Below are 22,890 nucleotides of genomic sequence, written 5' to 3'. Positions count from 1 at the left end.
GTCAGATTAGGTAAATATGGACAGGGGAAGGAGTTGGAGGGATGGAAAGAGCTCTGTTTATTGTGGAAGATGTGAACTTGAAATATATCTACGGTAATTCTAAATACTAAAACTGTGGGTATTCCTATATCAGTGATCGCTATAGGATTGTAGCCTCACATCAGTCCTGTATTTCTTAATATGCCCTTAACTTCTAAGAAGATTCCATAGGTTCATTAAGCTTTTAATTAAAGCAGTCTTATTCAAAAAGTGAGACAAGAACACATTTTAGGTAATACAGGTTGTTAATTATAGTTGGTATGAGAGAATTTCACATGATGGCAATATGTATATTTATAGTAACATCTAATATGTAATCATCTTGTTGCTATGCAGTCTTGCCAGCAGTATATCTAAAAGAATAAGATTACAGAAGCTAATTACCAGCTACAGCAGGAGCTTCTTTTCCAGTCTTACAAATATACTGTATAAAATCCTTCATATAGAATGCCATCATTGCAAATGAAGAGATGTTTTCTAATGAAGCACAGGTGGCATTATTCTTTTATGTCTTAGTTGTCTAGCTGTCCCCCATTCAAAGGGAATGTTGCATGTTTTGGTTTTAAAGGTTCTGTCCTGGCAAAACTATCAATTTCTTAAAGTAGTTATAAAGGCGGTAGGTTTTTTACCTCAATGCTTTCCATGCTTTGAGGTAAGAAACCTTCTGGGTTTAGCTCCCCTCCAGTCACCTTTCATACTTACCTGAGCCCCATCTCGATCTAGTGATGTGCATGTGAGCAGCGGCTCTCCCAGGTTTCTCTCTCCTCATGGGCTCACATGGGAGCCATTGGCTGCTGTTGACTATTACAGTCAGCCAATGAGGAGAGAACAGGGGGCGAATGGACAATGTCCATTTACAGGAGCTCTGCTCGGGAGCGAGCCTGCTCTAGTGCCCCTATAGCAAGATGCTTGATATTGGCGGCACTCGGCGCCAACGGGAGACCCAAAAAGAGGAGGATTGGGGCTGCTATGTCCAAAACCATTGTACAGAGCAGGCAAGTATAACATGTTTGTTTTTTCTAAATGCCAACCTTTACTTTACCAAACTTTAAGTCTTTATGGAGCTTTAGTTTTCAGAAAAAGGGGAAAAAATGACCATTGGTTGGCCGGAATTTGCACAGCACCTGTTTTTTTTTTTTTTTTTTTTTTTAGTTCACACATTATGGCATCCAATATAAATGTGACAGCCTCAAATTTAAATGGGATACCATCGTCCCAATGAGTGTATATAGGAAAACTGAGCATAAGCTCAAAACATCAAGGAAAAATACTCAAAAAAGAGTGAGTTTCCTAATAGTTTAGTGGGAACAGAAGGGACTATTACGGTATCGTGTAATAACAGTAATTCATAAAATTCAATCATATTTTATTATAAATAAGTATACACAAATAATGACAAAAAACATATATATACACAACAAAACCAAAATAAACAAAATACATTCAGTCCAAAAAAGAGGACAGAATAGATTCAGAAATGGTTTAGAGGTTTTCCAGCAAAGGGATTTTTTACAGGAATGTGGAGTTGACGCATAGATCCGACCGGTTTCGCGGCACTGAAACGCCGCTTCCTCAGGGAACGTCAATTTACAAATCTAATATATATATATATATATATATATATATATATATATATATATATATATATATATATATATATATATATATATATATATATATATATATATATATATAAAGGATATAATTTTTAGTGGATACAGTAAATAGAATTTTATGACCATAAATACATAAATAAAAAATACAATCAGAAAATAATAATCATAAACCAAATATAATACATCGTAAGAAATAATAAGTCATGACTCACCCCCGAATCTCCCAAACCATCTGCAGCCAAGCGACCAAACTCGAGACACCCTAAATTGGGGTGCCCCCCCTGGGGGCGGAACGGGGGGTATGTATAGTGGGTAGAGAGGCTCTACACAACGGGTATAGGACTAGAATAGAGAATAAATAAAATAGTCCCTTTAAAAAATATATATATATATGGAAATATATTGAAGACCATGGACAGAGGAATTTTAAGGGGTTAAGTTTGTTAGAAAATAGATAGATGAATCTATCACACCAAAGAAAAAGAGCACCCCGTGATCCATGGTCTATATCACTAAGTGAAAGCCAAGGAGCATAGCTATTAGGCAGAACCTACCCAGACTCTGTCAAGGTCACTAAAAAGTATACTGCATAATAAGGAACCCGACAAATCTTCAGTGTATAGTACCAACAGGTTCAATAGGAGGCATTCTCTAATAAAAAGTTTAATGGTCTTCAATATATTTCCAACTCAATCCAAATGATAGTTTATTTTTTAAATTTTTTTAATATGGTTTCAAAAACCTTGTGTGTGTGTGTGTGTGTACACACACACACACACACACACACACACACACACACACACACACACACACACACACACACACACACACACACACACACACACATATACATATATATATTATATATGTGTGTATGTATATACATATCGTTCCTTAAGGTATATTGCTTTCGGTGGCTGAAGAACATCCATATAATATATCACTTGCAGTGTAATAAAACATGCTATATGCATCACCCAGTGAATTAAAAGGAAACTGTAAGCTGTACTCAGATCTCCAAGGTTGCTACAAAACAAAAAGAGGGGTTTGGGACTTTAAATGAGGTGTGTAGGATCACACATCTCCATCCCTAAATCTATATGCAAGAAAATGGAGGGTTTGGGACTTTAATTGAGGTAGGTCTAGCATGGCTCAAAGAAGAGCCAACGTAAGAAGACATGTTTTATTCAATACATTAAACATGACACACCCTCCCCCAATCCTATCCACCCCCCCCCCATGATCATGTACGTGCTTAACGTCACATTAAATATAAAGGGACTTAATGTCCCCGAAAAAAGGAGGCTGCTGCTGAATGATATGACACGAATGAAAGCAGATATTGTAATGCTACAGGAGACACACTTTCAGGAAAACACTTTCTCTATCCTAATAAAACAGACATTAACCGACGGTCTATCATTCTACTTAGAAGCCAAAGCTAGAGGGGTTTCGATTAAGATTTCGGCAAGGATCCCATGGCCCCTAACTGAGAAGGGGACAGACCCATTGGGGAGGTTCCCATTTCTTAAAGGCCAGATTGCTGGCGTAAAGGTGACTATTGCGAGCCTCTACGCCCCGAACAGTCAGCAAGACACCTTCGTCAAAAGACACACAGAACTACTTCAGAATTTTTCAGAAGGACAGCTTATCTTGGGCGGCAACCTTAACATTCCCCTACTCCCCACGTTGGACACCTTGTCGGGCCTGTCCTCTACCCCTCGAGGCACGAGCAGAGTGATGCACTCGGTGCTCCACACCGCACAACTAGTCGATGCCTGGTGTCTTTACCACCCGGGAGAACGCGATTATACGTTCTACTCACAACCACACCGAGCGCACTCATGCATAGATTACTTTCCAATACCTCATAACCAGCTCCAGGTGGTCAAAGACATTACCATCGGGTCGATCACCTGGTCGGACCATGCCTCGGTCACACTACATTATGCCCTTACTGACTTTCATGGGGGACAAAGAAAACCATGGAGACTCAGTGAAAGTCTCCTCCAAGACCCAGAGACCCTAGCAGAAGTAACAAAAGAAATTACACACTATTTCCGCGATAACAATTAAGCAGATGGTGTGCAGTTGGTCTGGGAGGCACATATGACAGTGATACGTGGGGTGCTTATGAAACACGGCGCGAGACTCGAAAGACAAAGAACGGCACAAATCACGTCACTACTTGGCAAACTGCAGACCCTGGAAAATCAACACAAACAGACCCAGACCAGAACACTAGGAGACGAACTAGACACAGTACACACGCAGATCATTGATTTACTCCAATTTAAAGCAAAGGTGGCACTCCAAATCTCTTGAAAACAAATATACGAATCGGTCAATAAGTGTGGTAGACTATTGGCACAATCACTACGGAGCCAGAAACTGTCGTTCTACATACCATATTTATACTCCCCAACAGGACAAAAGACAGCTATACCCCAACAAATCACTCAAGAATTGAAATCATACTATGAAACCCTCTATAATCTAAACACGACGCAGCCATCACTGGAACGTATAGCAGAATATATAGCCACCTCCGCAATGCCTACCTTCTCAACTGAAACACGTGACCACCTGGACGAACCCATTACACTACCAGAAATACAACTAGCAATAGGGAACACCAAACAGGGGAAAGCCCCTGATGGACTCACAATCCAATATTACAAGACCCTACTTCCATCCCTGGGAAGTCACCTAGTTAAACTCTTCAATGATCTCAGTCAAGGGAGCAAGTTGCATGACACCACATTACAAGCCCAAATTTCGGTGATCCCAAAAGTACTGTGAGTTATCGTCCAGTATCCCTACTTAATACGGATCTCAAATTGTTCACTAAAATATTAGCCTCTAGGATACAACTACACTTACCCAGCCTGATAAACCTGGACCAAGTGGGCTTCATTCCAACCACTGAAGCACGGGACAACACCATCAAGGTCCTGAATCTACTTTATACAGCCACTCTTACAAAAATGCAAATTTTTTTTATGAGCACGGATGCCGAAAAAGCCTTTGACCAGGTAAATTGGGCTTTCATGTTTGCAACACACTGCCATATAGGTCTGGGCAACAATATGCTGAGATGGGTATCGTCAATATACACGACACCGACAGCAGTCAGGGCCAACGGGTAATTTCCCAATTACAAATGGAACGTGCCAGGAATGCCCACTCTCACCCCTCCTCTTTGCACTATCACTAGAACCTTTTTTTGTTCCACGTGAGACAAAACCCAAACATAGTGGGGGTGTCAATAAACCAGTCCCAATATAAAGTGTTAGCCTATGCGGACGACCTGATGTTTACACTCACAAAACCAACCATCTCTCTAACCAACCTGTTACGAGAATTCGTAACATACGGAGCTCTCTGGAACCTTAAAAAATTAACCTGGCCAAATCAGAAGTGATGGGTGTGGGCATACTGCACACACAACTCGGACACCTCCAATCCAGTTTTAAACTGAAATGGACAAATGCGGCCCTGAAATATTTAGGTACATATATCCCCCAAACATTTTCAAGACTATACGAAATCAATTTTCCGCCCCTACTAAAATCGATTAAGACACTACTGAACTAATGGCACACCGGCCTGCACTCCTGGCTAGGCCGTTACAATATTTTGAAAATGACTATACTCCCGAAACTTCTCTACCTCATGCAAGCTCTACCAATACATATACCAATGGATTATTTTAAACGGGTACAATCGACATTAATAGACGTTGTCTGGGCCAAGAAAAGACCCAGACTCTCCAACAAACTTCTAGTTCTCCCCAAACAACACGGCGGCTTAGCATTACCAAATGTACGCGCCTACCACCAGGCTACACATCTAGTGAGACTCATTGATTGGTGCCGCTACCAAGGGACCAATTTATGGACCCAACTAAAACAGTCCCAAAGTACAGTTCCTCTCCGTAGGGGTCCATGGTGCCATTCAGCGCTAACAGCAGAGATTAAATGCCACCCACTGATTGGTAACTCCCTACGGATCTGTGCACGGATCATCTCCCAAACAACCCTTTTCTCTCAAAACTCCACTCTATACCCCATATTGGGAAATCCCCTGTTCACACTGGGAATGCATGATGAAATCTTTCGGGGTCTAGGAGACACAGGCCTTCACCAAGCCTCCCATTTTAATTCCGGAGGGCATTGGAAAACAATAGCAGAACTTTTTGACCCCACAGGCCTGTTCCGCCTAGACTTCCTGAGATCACTACAATTAAGCCATTTCCTTGGCTCCATCCGACCACCTGTAGACAGTGAACAACCACTTTAGAAGAACTTTGCACTACTACGGAGGTTCTACCACACACGTTCTCCCTGACTTATGACCTTTTGAATACACCCCCAATGGACTTCATACCCCCGGGACTAATTAAATGGGAAAAAGAACTTGACTGCTGATTCAATACTACCAAAAGACAGCTCATTCTCGGATTCGCACATAAGTCCTCCATCTGCGCTAAAACCCAGGAGACCAACTACAAAATCCTAGCAAGATGGTACAGAACCCCATCACTTCTACATAAGTTTTTCCCTGAGACGTCAGACCTTTGTTGGCGATGGCAGATGGAAAAGGGGACTTTGATACACATTTTTTGGTAGTGCCCCAAACGAAAACACTTCTGGCGCATAATCCGCGAGACAGCACAAGGATTCAATGACTGTTCCATCACAGAAGACCCAGCATTCTTTCTTCTACACGCATCACATATACCCGAAAGGGTATACAAAAATTCCGTGATACGCCACCTCTTAGATGCAGCTAAAGCATGCATCCCGCTCCAGTGGAAATCTCTGCTTCCACCATCCATCGACTTATGGCTACAAAAAGTAGAGGAAATTAAACAAATGGAGGACCTTGTCCTCACAGAATAGACAAGAGGCATTCTCTAAGACCTGGCAACTATGGAACATGTTCATGTACATGGCTGAAGGTCAAGCTCTGAGAAGGGCTGAGGTCGATACATGGGCATGTTAAACTCAGCATTACACCCCCAAGCTCTGATTGCAGAGGCATAAGAACCTCACAATGACACCCACCTGACACTCATGATTTAATGAAATAACAGGAGAAGAGCGAAGCCCCTTAGACTGGCAACTATGTTTAACTAAGCCAGCTGAGAGGTTTTTGAGACCATTGGGTGATTGAACCAATTAACATCTACTCCCAAAAAAATGTATTTTGGATTTACTTTACTGAAAGTAAAACATATCCCCAGGCCTCAAGACACGGTCATTCTCTGGCTGAAGTTGTAACTTATTCTGTAAATCATTTTTCATCATTTAGGTGCCAGTGTAATTATCAAAGAGGAAGAGGTTCTATAAAGTTCTGGTAAAAAGTATTGTTCTATGTTTTAAGAGTATCCTCTTTAGCATGTAAATGTTCTGCCAGTAGTTAAAGCGGGGTTCCACCTTAAAGTGGAACCTCCGCTGATCGGAACCCCCCCCCCCTCCGGTGTCACAATTGGCACCTTTCAGGGGGGAGGGGGTGGAGATACCTGTGAAAGACAGGTATTTACACCCACTTCCGGGCATAGACTCCCGTGGGAGTCTACGCCATTTCCTGTCCTGCCGCGCTGTCTGCTGGGACACACACGGGTCTCAGAGACAACGCGGAGAATTCCTATTGCGCTGCGCGACTCGCGCATGCGCAGTAGGGAACCGGGAAGTGAAGCCGATTCGCTTCACTTCCTGATTCCCTCACCTAGAATGGTGGCGGCAGCAGCCAAGAGCCGAGCGATCGATCGGCCTCGACTGCCGGCATCGCTGGAACCCGGGACAGGTGAGTGTCCATTTATTAAAAGTCAGCAGCTGTAGTATTTATAGCTGCTGGCTTTTAATATTTTTTTGTAGGTGGAATCCCTCTTTAAATGCTAGGACGATTTCATCTAACATTGCTGGCATTGGTGTAGTGAGTCCAGGGCCATCTTTAATATTGTTTGGACCCTGGACAAACATTTTCTTGGGGCTGCCCCCCCCCCCCCCCCCCATGTAATTTTGCCTCTCTACCCCAACATTCCAAAAAAGAAACACAGACGTAAACTTATGTATTGAATTGTATTGTAACTGTATTGTCTGCCCTCATGTTGTAAAGCGTTGTACAAACTGTCGCTATATAAATTCTGTAATAATAATGACGATGGGGAGGAGATAGGAGTCCAGGATGATGGGTGGGGGGGGGGGGATAGCGGAGTGCAGGATGATAGGGGGGGAGAGATGGGGAAGTCCGGGATGATGGGTGGGATAGGGGAGTCCAGGATGATTGGGAGGGGGAGAGATGTGGGAGTTCAAGATGATGCGGGGGGATAGGGGAGTGCAGGATGATGGGGGGAGGGGGAGATTGGAGTCCAGGATGACACACATGGATTGGGGGTGTGTACTGTGCGGTGTTTGTATCAGGGCACAGAAAAAAATCAGTACAAGGGGCAATACTTGCATACCCCCCCCCCCAAGTAACCATCTATTGGTCACCTCTGCACACCACTTTGCTTACCTCTGCATCCTCATCCACAGCTCACCTCTGTATCCCCCACCCCCAGCCACAGCTCACCTCTGTATCCCCCACCCCCAGCCACAGCTCACCTCTGTAGCCCTCTCCAGCCACAGATCACCTCTGTAGCCCCCTCCAGCCACAGCTCACCTCTGTAGCCCCCTCCAGCCACAGCTCACCTCTGTAGCCCCCTCCAGCCACAGCTCACCTCTGTAGCCCCCTCCAGCCACAGCTCACCTCTGTAGCCCCCTCCAGCCACAGCTCACCTCTGTAGCCCCCTCCAGCCACAGCTCACCTCTGTAGCCCCCTCCAGCCACAGCTCACCTCTGTAGCCCCCTCCAGCCACAGCTCACCTCTGTAGCCCCCTCCAGCCACAGCTCACCTCTGTAGCCCCCTCCAGCCACAGCTCACCTCTGTAGCCCCCTCCAGCCACAGCTCACCTCTGTAGCCCCCTCCAGCCACAGCTCACCTCTGTAGCCCCCCCCCTCCAGCCACAGCTCACCTCTGTAGCCCCCCCCCCTCCAGCCACAGCTCACCTCTGTAGCCCCCCCCCCTCCAGCCACAGCTCACCTCTGTACCCCCCCTCCAGCCACAGTTCACCTCTGTACCCCCCTCCAGCCACAGTTCACCTCTGTACCCCCCTCCAGCCACAGTTCACCTCTGTACCCCCCTCCAGCCACAGTTCACCTCTGTACCCCCCCTCCATCCACAGTTCACCTCTGTACCCCCCCTCCATCCACAGTTCACCTCTGTACCCCCCCTCCATCCACAGTTCACCTCTGTACCCCCCCTCCATCCACAGTTCACCTCTGTACCCCCCCTCCATCCACAGTTCACCTCTGTACCCCCCTCCATCAACGGTTCACCTCTGTACCCCCCTCCATCAACGGTTCACCTCTGTACTTCCGTTTAACTCTGTACCACCCCCCATCCACGTTCACCTTTGTATTCCCCCAGCCACAGCTCACTTCTCTATCCACTTCTTTACACCTCCCACATTCACCTCTGTACCCCCCCCCCCCCCATCCACATTCAGCTCTGTATCCTTCCATCCACCTCTTTATCCCCCCAATCCATGTTCACCTCTGTATCTCCGTCCACCTCTGTATCTCCGTCCACCTCTGTATCTCCGTCCACCTCTGTATCTCCGTCCACCTCTGTATCTCCGTCCACCTCTGTACCCCCCTCCCATCCACGTTCACCTCTGTATTCTTCCGTCCACCTTTGTACCCCTCCCATCCACGCTCACCTCTGTATCCTTCTGTCCACCTCTGTACCCACCCATTCAAGTTCACCTCTGTATCCTTCTGTCCACCTCTGTATCTCCGTCCACCTCTGTATCCCCCCTCCCATCCACGTTCACCTCTGTATCCTTCCGTCCACCTTTGTACCCCACCATACACGTTCACCTCTGTATCCCCCCCATGTCCACCTCTGCATCCCCCCCATGTCCACCTCTGTATCCCCTCATCTACGTTCACCTCTGTATCCTTCCATCCACTTCTGTATCCCCCCCCATCCACTTTCAGCTCTGTATCCTTCCGTCCATCTCTGTATCCCCCCCAATCCACGTTCACCTCTGTACCCCCCATGTCCACCCCTGTACCCCTCTCCCATCCACGTTCACCTCTGTATCCTTCTGTCTTCCTCTGTATCCCCCCCATCCATGTTCACCTCTGTACCCCCCCATTCACGTTCACCTCTGTATCCCCCCCATCCATGTTCACCTCTATATCTCTGTCCACCTCTGTATCCCCCCATCCATGTTCACCTCTATATCTCTGTCCACCTCTGTATCCCCCCTCCCATCCACGTTCACCTCTGTATCCTTCCGTCCACCTTTGTACCCCACCATACACGTTCACCTCTGTATCCCCCCATGTCCACCTCTGTATCCCCCCATCTACGTTCACCTCTGTATCCTTTGTCCACCTCTGTACCCCACATTCACCTCTAAACCCCCTCCTCCACCAAACCTCTGTACCCCCAATTCTCTGCACATGTGAATCTCCTTCTCTCCACTGTGATCTTTCTCACCAGATGACACGGAATTGCAACACAGCCTATCAGACCCGTAGCACACAGCCAGAACACTTCACTCGGCGGTGTGCTACACAGGTCTGTCGGGTGGGGGCGGGAGGAACACAGAGCACTGCTCTGTCGTTCCCTGTCACTCTAGTCTGCAGCCCCTGACAGAGGGAGGAGAGGGGCGAGTGGGCTCCAGCACATGAAGCCCGCAGCTGTCCCACTCTCTTGTGATATTGTGATCGTCGCTTGGGACAGCAGGGGGGGGGGGGTTGAATTGGCTGCACCTGCTACTCCAGGAAAGCTTCGGCAGTGCAGGGCTTAAGTGGCAGCTGCTTTGGGCCCCACAGCGATGAGAGGGTCCAGGGCAGCTGCCCCTTTTGCCCTGCATTAAAGACGGCCCTGAGTAAGTCGCATCAGTCTGAAATGTTCAAGAAAATGTCAAGATTGTTTGTTTTCCTTCAGATGAGCATGAACCCTTAAAGTAATGTATTGTGGGAGGACAAGTCACATTGCCCTTCGTTTTCCTGATCTCATAATAGCTGTTTTTTTACCTGTTCCTCCCACAACACATTCTCAAACAGCTAATGATGGTTTCTATAGTAATCAGCCCACTAATTTGATTGCCTAATTTTACAAAAGAGCTTTCCAAATTAACATGCTATTGAATGCAAAACCCATTTACACAGTTGTGAAGATGTTCTTTGTTTGCATTTTGTTGTCCATAAATTTTGCCTCTAATTGCTGCAGTATTTAACCCAAAACCAAACATCAAATCTGCATCAGTTTTATTTACTTGTTTACACCTGGTGATCTGACCTTTTAACTATTTGGCAGATGCTCATCTATAATGTGCATAAGCAATTGGATTGGCCTTTTTGTTAGGTGTGGAGAATCTATAATCAAAAATAGATTGTGATACTTTCATACTTGCTAGAGGACATGAATACAATAAAATAACCTAAGAAACAAACCCTGCATCCAAAGCAGTTAAAGTGGTTCTAAATGTCGATTTTTTTTTTTTTTTCTTTGTAAATTACTTTTTATTGAGATTTATAGTACAGGCATACAACTTAAAACCACATATCGCAGCAACAAACAACCAGGTGACATTGATTTGTAACCAATCTTCCAATAACCAAAAACGAACCCCCCCCCCCCCCCCCACAACACGATCAACGGGCCAGACATAATATGCACAGTCTTTCAGCCTCCAGAAGGAAGCAGAGCAGATATATAGTCCACTGAGTCAATTACACCCCCCCTCCCCGTCAACCAGAGGAGACGATGCATGTATTACATTTCAGAATCCCCCTCACTCTCCACCTCCCCCGGGGAAGTAAGGACCATAAAACCTTCAGAAAATTAGAACTTTATAATGTATTCATTCCACAATCACCCACCAACTCAAGAACACAATCCTGCTTATATGTATCCATAACAAGGATCACCTGCCAAGTTGCCTATGGGTCTAATCTGAAACCCTGTCTGTGGATGCCATCCAGCCTCCCCACACCTTGTGAAATTTGGCCCCAACCCCCCTACTCAAATAAGTTGCCTTGTAAAAAGAAGCTGCCATGTTGCCCAGGGACTTCCAAGAAGCCAAAGTTGGGGCAGTAGATCTCTTCCATGACAGGATAGTCAGTTTTTTGGCATAGAACTGCAGGAGGTTGAGAAGAGTTTGTATAGTCCTAGTGGTAGTCAAGGGCTCAGCCAAGCTCAACAGGCATATTTAAACAATAAGGGGGACTGAAAGGGATGTGACTCACCAGATACTTTGCTATGTCTTGCCAGTAAGGCTTGATATGTGGTTACTCCCAAAAAATGTGCATGAAGTTTGCAAGGGGTGCAGAACACCTCCAGCATAGAGAGTGGTGCCTCCCAAACATCCTAGCTAACCTAGTCAGAGTAAGATGGATTCTATGCAGAAATGTATACAGGATCGGACGATCTCTAGTAGAAACTAGATATTGAAATGGAGCCCCCCAAATATCGTCCCAATCATCTCTATCCAAACTAGAAAGTTTTTACCTTAAAGAGTAGCTTTGTTTTTGTTGGGAAAAAAAACATTCCTCTCTGAGTGATCTATATACATTGCTGCAATTTTGTTGCAATTTTCTTACCTTTCTGTTAGTCTGAAGGAATAGCGAGCGGTTTGTTTTGTCTGTGTCCAGAGTGAATCCGTATGGGAGTGTTTTAGAATTATCAATCGGCTTCTTTACCTGCATGGTTTCTAATGAGGAAAATTGCAGGATCTGCATCCCTTTAGACTGTATTTTCCTTTAGGAGTATCTCAACAAAAATGTTATCTTTGTTGCAAGGGATACTTAAAGAGGAACCTCAGTCTGCTCATATAATTTGTAATAAAAACATATTTGCCATTCTGAAGCTTCCCTCCAACCACATTGCATATTATTTTATATATACTGTGATTCTGTGCTTGCCAAATATGCTGTAGGAATCTCCCTCCACTGAGTCTGGCTGTATCTGTTTTAAATGTGGGCAGCTGAAGCTGCTGCCTGTTCACTTCCTGGATTTACACAGAGGCACACCTCCAACTCTGCAGCCCTGCAGCTCTCACTTGCCCTCTTATGACTTATTCCTCCTCCCTGCCTGGCAAACTCTCACATGAGTGAGAGAGAGCTGTGCATGATGTCACAAGCCTAGGCTTTTTACCAGACAAGAAACTGGAAGTAGGCTGCATAAGCTATTTACTGGCAGAAAAATGATTTACTATCCAAAGTTAAAACAACAAGGGCAAAAGATTTAATAGATGGAAAGTTGAAAAAACTACCAAAGGTCTGTTTTAAAATTGAATGTGTATCTTAGTGCACACTTCTGGGAAAATCAGTAAGCCAATCATACAAGCAGGAAATGGCATATCTGGGGGGCATTCTGTACACCATCTATGTATAGAACACCTCCAGGTAGCCATATTGCGCTGCATTTTACAGAAAATTACACATACCCTGTTTCCCCTAAAATAAGACCTAGCGTGATTGTCGACGATGGCTGCAATATGAGCCCTACCCCCCAAATAAGCCCCAGTTAAAGTCCTTCTATGTCTTATTCTCAGGGTAGGGCTTATTTTTGGGGAAAGAGGGTGGGGTTTATTTGGGGGGTAGGGCTCATATTGCAGCCATCACCGACACTCACGCTAGGTCTTATTTTAGGGGAAACAGGTTAACACTAACCTGTATACACCCCCGTGAATGATTTATAATTTTAAATGCTGCAAATACCTAATTTAAGAGCCAAGATTCCAATCATATGACCAGCCAGCTCTCTCCTCCTCCCGTCCAGACTGACATCAGCTGATATTTCTGTCAGTCTGGAGGGGAGGAGGAGAGAGCTGGCTGGTCATGTGATCACAATCTGGTGTACAGAATGCCCACTGCATCTCTCAGAGGAGGAAAATAGAAAGTTGGGCAGTTATGTGATCACAATCTTGGCAGTGAAATTAGGTATTTTCAGCATTTATTTTTCTAAATCACACACATAGGGAGATATTACAATAGGAGGCAGTGCTGATGTTGTATACAAGTTAGAGGGGCTTAACAACCACTTTAATGACAAAATACAGCCCATGTTATAGTTGATATCTTTGCTGTATTATATTGTATTTAGAGAAGACTTTTGCTATTCTAGTAAAGCTTGTACCTAGTTTATATTTGCAGAGCAGGGACATGCAGTGTGATCAGTGGCTGGTGAGACACTGACTAGTGTCCGAGCCAGATACAAACAGGTTACATACGCCGCGATCGTTAAAGTGAGATCAATAATTCTTGCATTAGACCTCTGTAACTCTAAACATGTAACCTGTACATTTTTTTTAAAGCGTCTCCTACTGAAGTTTGGCGCCATTCCACAAGTGTGCGCAATTTTAACCACTTAAATACCGGGCCTATTTTTCAAACTTGTTGTTTAGAAGTTTAAAAAAATTTTTTTTATGTAAAATTACTTAGAACCCCCAAACATTATATGTGTGATATATATATATATATATATATATATATATATATATGTGTGTGTGTGTATATGTATTTTTTTCTAACACCCTAGAGAATAAAAGGGCGGTCATTGCAATACTTTCTTTAAAGTGTGACATGTTAGATGTCACATTTCGCGTAAATAGATACCTTTCACATTATACAATGTGGCTAAGGGCCGGTTCACACAGCGGGCGATGCGAGGCGACACGACTCGCCTCGCCTCGCTCCCGCAAGTCGCCCCCGTTCTGTACAATGGAACCGTTCTGAGAGGAGCGACTCGAGTCGCTCCGACTCAGAAAAAAGGTTCCTGTACTACTTCTGGGCGACTTCGGGGGCGACTTGCATTGACTTCTATACAGAAGTCCTCTGCAAGTCGCCGCTGAGCTCGCCGCAGGTCGCGGCGAGGCAAGTCGGAGACGCCTCGCCGCGCCTGCAGTGTGAACCGGCCCTAACGTTAGTGTTGTTTTTTTTTTTTATATTAATGAAACCGTCCCCCGCCCCCCCCCCAAAAAAGTTTAAAATAATTGCTGCGCAAATACAGTGTGACATAAAAAGTTGCAATAACCACCATTTTATTCCTCAGTGTGTCTGCTAGAACATTTAATTATATAAGTATAATGTTTGGGGGTTTTGAGTAATTTTCGAGCAAAAAAATATGATTTTTACATGTAGGAGAGAAGTGCCAGGTGGCAAGGGATTAATTACCATAAGTAATATATAAATAATTATTATATATTGTTTTTATGGTAATTTACTATATTTTCTAAGTCTGTACTCCAGCAGGTGGCTTAACGGACAAATTACTGAAATTACTGAAGTTTGAAATTATAACTTCCGCCCAGTAAATAGATAAATAATAATGTTATAACATATAGCATATAAATATATGATTTAGCTTGAATATAGCAGTACCTTTTCTGCAGGCAGATTCTCATTCTCCCTCTGAACTGTGTGAGAAAAACATGGGATTATGGGTAAATCTTATGCACATAAACACATATTTTCTCCTTGTAGTTAAGAGGGCTGGGCTGGAAGGAAGCATTTGTCTTTTAGACACACGCCCCCTTCTATGACACTGCAGTGAGAGGCGTGCCTCCACTGCAGCATTTTTATCAGATAGCTGGGGCCAATGGTACTTTACCATTGGTCCAAGACTGCAAGCTGTTGCGCTCAGTGCCTCTGACAAGAAGCAAGCTCATCCTCTGTCTGCTGCAGACTGTGTGTGTCATCTTGTAATTAAAGTGGCCGCTCTTTATTTAGTTCCTGACAGACTGCACAAGGAGCCCCATATCTCTGGAACCATAGGTCGTAGGAGCTTCAAATTTTTACCAGGTTTTTTTTTTTTCCATGGCAGTTGAGGCCCTGACTGCACGTCCCTGTTGCAGTTACATTTAGGGATCCAAAAAATTCCCAACTATTTTGTCTGTTACTCCAGCTGAGGGGGATTTTATTTGGATGTTAGTTTATCAGCTAAGACAGACACCCAAAATGTTGTTGGCTGTTTAGCGGCGCTTTACCACTGTTGAATCTGCGCTTTTCAGCTGCTAGTGGGGCACTTTTAACCCCAAATAATGCCTGAAAACTGCCTCAGTGTGAAAGGGGTCTAACCATGTTAAATTAAGATCACTGTGAACAACTGAAATCTCTAATATATCCATGCCCACCCCCACCATTGCCTATTCATGAATGACAAATGAAGCAGAGAAGGGTAATCTCATATTGGTTTAGGGAAGCAGTTTTTTGTGTTCCAGTTCAATACGAATAAGAGCTGGTAAAGACTGCATGTCTTTCATGTAATAGTCAACATTTTATTTGGTTTTCCAATGCAAAAAATAGTAACAATAATACATTTTAGAGTAACCAATCAGATTTAGGATTAAACTGAGCTTTAAAGTGGAACTCCTATCAAAACCCTTTTCCCAATGTGCTAGATGCAAAGCAGCACAACTTACAATAATGTTTAAATCGTACTTGGTCTATGCTTGAATGCATTCCCAGCTTGGTTGCCCACCAGAGAAATCAGTGTAAATGGGGTTCTGTGTGTACCAAAGAAAAGTGACACTAAGTGCAATAAAGGAGGAAGTGTGTACTGAAGTGTTCAGCTCTGTGTGTTGTGACATCCTAACTGTTGGGTACTCTTAGCTGAAGGAATAACTGCATGATGTAAACTTGTGTACATTAACCCACTTGAATTTCTTTTTTTAGTTTGTAGTGGTGCTGATAGTCCTCTGTTGTTTTTAGAGCACTGGAACTATTTTGGCTCCGATGAGAATATTGGTCCAGTGGCTGTAAGTATTCGGAGGGAAAAACTGGAAGACGCAAAAGAAAATGGTCCTCAGTATAATTACCGAATGATCTTTAGAACAAGTGAGGTAAGTGCGTTTGTGTGCTTACTGTATTAAGTAAATAAAAAAATAAAAAATAAAAAAAAAACTAAGACTTTGTGTAAAACCTAGTACACACAGGCCGAATATTGGGCGGCATCAGCCGGTTCAGTAGAAACATTCGGCCCGTGTGTACTGGAGTCGGTCAGACAGAAGCCGGCCATACAGCCGGCTTCTGTCGAAGGGGCATGCCCGAAAGAGGTCTGCTGATCGCCCCCCCCCCCCGATCAGCACACTCAGCCAATGGCTGAGAGAGCTGACCATTGTGGGGTGTGGGGGTGTTCCCATGTCAGAACACAACAGTTGAGCAGGGGAGACTGCTGTACTAATGTTGGATAGTTAGTACAACGTCTCCTCCTGGGCTGTCAGTTTTATTTTTCCCTCAATCAGCCCTGCTGGGTTGAACGAAATATAACGATTAGTGTGTACTAGGCTTAAGTGTGTGTGTGTGTGTGTGTGTATATATGTATGTGTGTGTGTATGTATGTATATGTGTGTGTGTGTGTGTATGTATATATATATATATATATATATATATATATATATATATATATATATATATATATATATATATATATATATATATATATATATATATACTCAGAGGTGTAGTAGACCGCACACGGTAAACGTCCTAAGACCAGCAATCAAGCATTCCCAAAGGCCATATATAAAGAAAAAATCCAGTGATTGCTGCACTTGTAATTTATTACATGTGGAATTAATACATTTAATAAACCTAATTTTAATGATCCATAGAAATAAATGCAAGTCAAAATCTGAGTTGAAACCCAAGGTTGTAAAGTATCCAATCCATTTATCCATTGTACTTCCAACTTTTTTAAATTTAATTCACAATCCCCCCCGTTTGTATAGGGGTACTGCAGCATTGACCAAATATTTCACAAAATATTTCACTTGCGATACTGTATGTCCCATCTCAACATAATGTCTCATGTCTTGCCAATGGTAATTTTATCCCTTACAGAATAATTGTCTGGCAATTCAATTCTATCTTTTACTTTTTATGGTGTTTCCCCCACATATAAATGGCCACATGGACATTTTATAACATATATCACATAAGAAGACTGGCGTGTATGATGTCCTTTTATTTCAATTTTATTGCCTCTATGTGGATGTGTCAAAAACGTTCCCTTTATCATCGAATTACATTTTATACAACTTAAGCATGGATAAGATCCATGGTTTTTAGGTCCCAAAAAGGTTACATTTGGATTTCTTTGTCATCTGCTGTGTATGGTTCTGCCTTTCCAATATGATGAAAATGGAGGGTAATGAAATTTGGGGAAAATTTTCTTTTAATATATGGCAGTGTTTTTTTTATAATTTTATGTATTCGAAATTAATGTGGATGGCATTGGGATATGTATGTATGTGTGTGTATATATATATATATATATATATATATATATATATATATATATATATATATATATATATATATATATATATATATATATATATATACAGTATCTCACAAAAGTGAGTACACCCCTCACATTTCTATAAATATTTTATTTTTAACTTTTCATGTGACAACATTGAAGAACTTACACTTTGCTACAATGAAAAGTAGTGAGTGTACAGCTTGTATAACAGTGTAACTTTGCTGTCCCCTCAAAATAACTCAACACATGGCCATTAATGTCTAAACTGCTGCCAACAAAAGTAAGGTACACCCCAAATTGGGCCCAATTAGCCATTTTCCCTCCCCGGTGTTATGTGGTCTCAGGTGTGAATGAGGAGCAGGTATGTTTAAATTTGGTGTTATCACTCTCACACACTCATACTGGTCACTGGAAGTTCAACATGGCACCTCATGACAAAGAACTCTGAGGATCTGAAAAAAAGAATTGTTGCTCTACATAAAGATGGCCTACACTATAATAATATTGCCAAGACCCTGAAACTGAGCTGCAGTACGGTGTCAAAGACCATACAGCGGTTTAACAGGACAGGTTCCACTCAGAACCGGCCTTGTCATGGTTGATCAAAGAAGTTGAGTGCATGTGATTAGCGTCATATCCAAAGGGTGTCTTTGGAAAATAGACGTATGACTGCTGCCAGCATTGCTGCAGAGGTTGAAGGGGTGGGGGGGGGTCAGCCTGTCAGTGCTCAGACTATACGCCTCACACTGCATCAAATTGGTCTGCATGGCTGTCGTCCCAGAAGGAAGCCTCTTCTAAAGATGATGCACAAGAAAGCCCGCAAACAGTTTGCTAAAGACAAGGAGACTAAGGACATGGATTACTGGAACCACATCCTGTGGTGTGATGAGACCAAGATAAACATATTTGGTTCAGATGGTGTCAAGCGTGTGTTGTGGCAACCAGGTGAGGAGTACAAAGACAAGTGTGTCTTGGCTACAGTCTAGCATGTTGGTGGGAATGTCATGGTCTGGGGCTTCATGAGTGCTTCTGGCACTGGGGAGCTACAGTTCATTGAGGGAACCATGAATGCTAACATGTACTGTGACATACTAAAGCAGCACATGATTGCCTCCCTTCGGAGACTGGGCCACAGGGGCAGTATTCCAACATTATGACCCCAGACACACCTCTAAGACAACCACTGTCTTTAAGCTGAGGGTAAGGGTGATGGACAGGCCAAGCATGTCTCCAGACCCAAACCCTATTGAGCATCTGTGGGGGCATCCTCAGACGGTATCCCCTAACATCCACCAGTTCCGTGATGTCGTCATGGAAGAGAGTGGAAGAGAACTCCAGTGACAACCTGTGAAGCTCTGTTGAACTCCATGCCATACAAAATATTGACACTTTGGACCCAATTTGGACATTTCCACGTCCAGTGACCAGTATAAGAGAGTGAGCGCGATAACACCAAATTTAAACACACCTGCTCCCCATTCACACCTGAGACCTTGTAACACTAATGAGTCACTTGACACCGGGGAGGGAAAATGGCTAATTGGGCCCAATTTGGACATTTTCACTTAGTGGTATACTAACTTTTGTTGCCAGCAGTTTAGACATTAATGGCTGTGTGTTGTTATTTTGATGGGACAGTAAATTTACACTGTTATAAAAGTTGTACACTCACTACTTTACATTGTAGCAAAGTGAAATTTCTTCAGTGTTGTCACATGAAAAGATATAATAAAGTATTTACAAAAATGTGAGGGTTGTACTCACTTTTGTGAGATACTGTGTGTGTGTGTGTTTATATATAATATATACATACATACAGTATACATATGTTGTTTTTTTTTAATTGCCTCGTTTTATGTTAAATGTACTGCCCTGTTTTGCATATAGCCTTAAAGGGCTTTTTAGAAAACAATTTATTTAGAAAATTGCCCAAGGACCCCTGTTGGTAAAGTAAAGCTGTGCAGCTTTTAAAAATGTTGAATTATATTCGCCATACCTGTAGGCTATTTGCACTTGGCCAAAAAAACTCTTCTAGATAGCTCTGCCTCATCGTGTCCTATTGGTAGGACGCTGACTCCACGGCATCAAAGTTGCTAGTGTTCTCACACGCATGGGCTTTTTTACAGCAGTGCCTGAGCTTTTGGGCTGGTCACACTATCGTTCTCGTACACAGCCATGTCTTTTTGAGAAATGCACTGGTAAAATTTAGGTAATTTAGAATTCCTACTTATTGATTGGTGAGCGTGGGGTGGTTATAGTTTGTGGAATGAACAGTTTTGTTATAGGATATCTCCATCTGAAGATTGTTAAAAGGAAATCATTAATTCACTCTCCATCAAAAGCTTTTAATTATATAGTGCTGCCTTGAAGGCGCCCTGGAGGGACAAAAAAGCAGAACTCGAACATTTAGTTTTCCCTTTTAAAAGAACATAGGATATGAATATAAGCAACTCAATCCAAATGATTAGTTATTTTTTTTAATACGGTTTCAAAAACCTTGTGTGTATATGTATGTGTGTGTGTGTGTATATATATGTATGTGTGTATATATATATATATATATATATATATATATATATATATATATATATATATATCAATTTTTTTTTTTTTTTTTTTTTTTTTTTTTTTTATGCATGTGAGGCTGCTGTGTTTTTGTTATTTATACATACTTGCTGTTTTCCTTGCTATGGAGTAATGCACAGTTATTGTGCTTTGCTGTTCATAGAAGAGATGATAATCACTTGCCAGGAATAAGGGGTAATGAAATGCTTGTCCATTCTTTTGAAATGTAGGCTTGCCACATTCTTCTTCACAACTTGGCTTATGAAACCATGTAAGTAATCATGCAAGAGATGTTAAAATGTCACTGTTCAACTGACAATTTTCCACCCTGCGTAGTCGATTATCAAATCGGGCCAGGTGGTGCCGTTAGTGCCACTCATGGCTCAAATTTCTCTGATTCTGCAGGAATTTATTGGCTCGAATTTTTAATGTTGGGATGTTCACAAATATTTATTTATGTCTGTAATAAATAGCCTCCTTAGGGCCGGTTCACACTGCGGCGCGAGGCGAGGCGACACGGCTCGCCTCGCCTCGCTCCCGCAAGTCGTCCCCATTGAGTACAATGGAACCGTTCTGAGAGGAGCGACTCGAGTCGCTCCGACTCAGAAAAAAGGTTCCTGTACTACTTCGGGGCGACTTCGGGGGCGACTTGCATTGACTTCTATGCAGAAGTCCTCTGCAAGTCGCCCCTGACCCCCCCTGCAAGTCGCGGCGAGGAAGTCGGAGACGCCTCGCCGCGGCTCGCAGTGTGAACCGGCCCTTAGATTCCCCTGATGAATTACAGTGCAGTAAAAAAATGTACTACAGCCCATAGTAGTACTTGGTAGAGCATAAAAATGCCTTATTCTGTGTTTATACTGGATGGTGAAGAAAAAATGCTATTTTTTTTTTTCAGTTACCCAGTGGGGCCTTCAAGTACCAGTGTGAGCTGTCAAATTAATACTTTTGTCCCTAAGAACCTCTTTGGAACCTAAACCCATGGTGTACACAGTGCCTCACTACTCTTAAAGTGATACTGAAGTCTTGTTTTTTTTTTTTTTTTACTTTAAAAATAACAAACATGTTATAATTACCTGTTTTGAGCAGTGGTTTTGCACAGAACAGCCCAGATCCTCCTCTTCTCGGGTCCCTCGCCGGTGTTCCTGGCCCCTCTCTCCTGCTAATTGCCCCCACAGCAAGCAGCTTGCTACAGGGGCACCCTAGTCCAGCTGCGGGCATTCATTCAAACATGGAGCCACAACTCTTCCCAGGCCCCCCCCCTCTCTCTCTCTCCTCATTGGCTCACTGACTTTGACAGCAGCAGGAGCCAGTGGCGCCCGCTGTTGTCTCAGCCAATGAGCAGACAAGTCCCGGACAGCCAAAACTCTCGTGCAACATCGCTGGATCGAGAAGGGGCTCAGGTAAGTTTTAGAGGTGGGCTGTTGCTCACAGAATGGTCTTTTATCTTAATGCACCTTCTGATTTTATAACTACTTTAATGTTGATAGACCATTGTTTCATTTCCTATCCCTGTCTTTAAATTTTCAAATACTGGAAACTTTCCTGCCCACTTTCACATTTTCTTGTTGAATAATGGAAGTCAGGGTTAGAGCTAGGAAAGTTTGTCATTCTATCGTCACTTGAAGATCCTGCATACAACCAGAACTTGGGATCCAGTTGACTACATGTGGGACACATGTTGGTAATTTGGGCAACATGCAAGGCACTTTTAAACAAGGTTAGTTTCAATTACACACATTAAAACAATCATCGCTGGATGTTAAGAGGACGTGGTAATGCTTAATAGTAAATGTTCGCATTTACTAGTGGCACTGTGATGTTAATTGACCTTTGTAGATTTAATTATCTTCTGGCAAAATTTGACATTGTGAAATGCAAATATAATGTTTTATAATAACTTATATTTCTAAAGCCTTCTTAGTACATCAGGCATACAACAGATGGATGAGGCCCCTGTTGTAAGTCACTTTGGGGTGTAGAGGCCAGTACTAGCTAGTTAGCCGCATTAATGGATTTCTCTAAGCTGGAGACCTGTGACCAGTAACTAGTATTGTCTTTTCTAGAAGTCTTTAGTTTCAAAGTAGTATAGGAGGTGAGCTGTCAATATGTACTCAGAATATGACAAAGTAAGGTGTGGGTTTACATGTCTGCAGGGTACATTCTTGTACAAAATGGGATTTGTAATTGAAAAAGGAAGTTGTCTTAAAATATGGCCCTCTAGCTGTAGATGTCTGTCTACATACACTGCAGACATCGCAGTCTACAAATGATCTATTTCTTAAAAACAATTAGCTGTTCTTTTCAATAAGTAATTTGCCTGTTTTTTAGTACCAAAATA

At 43.0% G+C, this 22,890-nt stretch overlaps 1 protein-coding gene across 5 annotated transcripts in view; it reads left to right on the top strand.

Annotated features, from left to right (window-relative positions):
• The window catches only part of SIPA1L1 (signal induced proliferation associated 1 like 1), a 407,147-nt gene that overhangs the window by 183,985 nt on the left and 200,272 nt on the right, over positions 1-22,890 (top strand). For all 5 annotated transcript variants that reach the window (XM_077464604.1, XM_077464603.1, XM_077464605.1 and 2 more), the window contains one exon: positions 16,433-16,563. In XM_077464604.1, the coding sequence (XP_077320730.1) occupies positions 16,433-16,563 (131 nt within the window). The remainder of the gene's footprint in view (positions 1-16,432; positions 16,564-22,890) is intronic.

Source organism: Lithobates pipiens, unplaced genomic scaffold, assembly GCF_037356315.1.
Source record: "Lithobates pipiens isolate NorthernLeopardFrog02 unplaced genomic scaffold, aLitPip1_a1.2 Scaffold_30, whole genome shotgun sequence".
NCBI classification, from domain to species: domain Eukaryota; kingdom Metazoa; phylum Chordata; class Amphibia; order Anura; family Ranidae; genus Lithobates; species Lithobates pipiens.
This window is presented reverse-complemented; position numbering and strand designations above follow the sequence as displayed.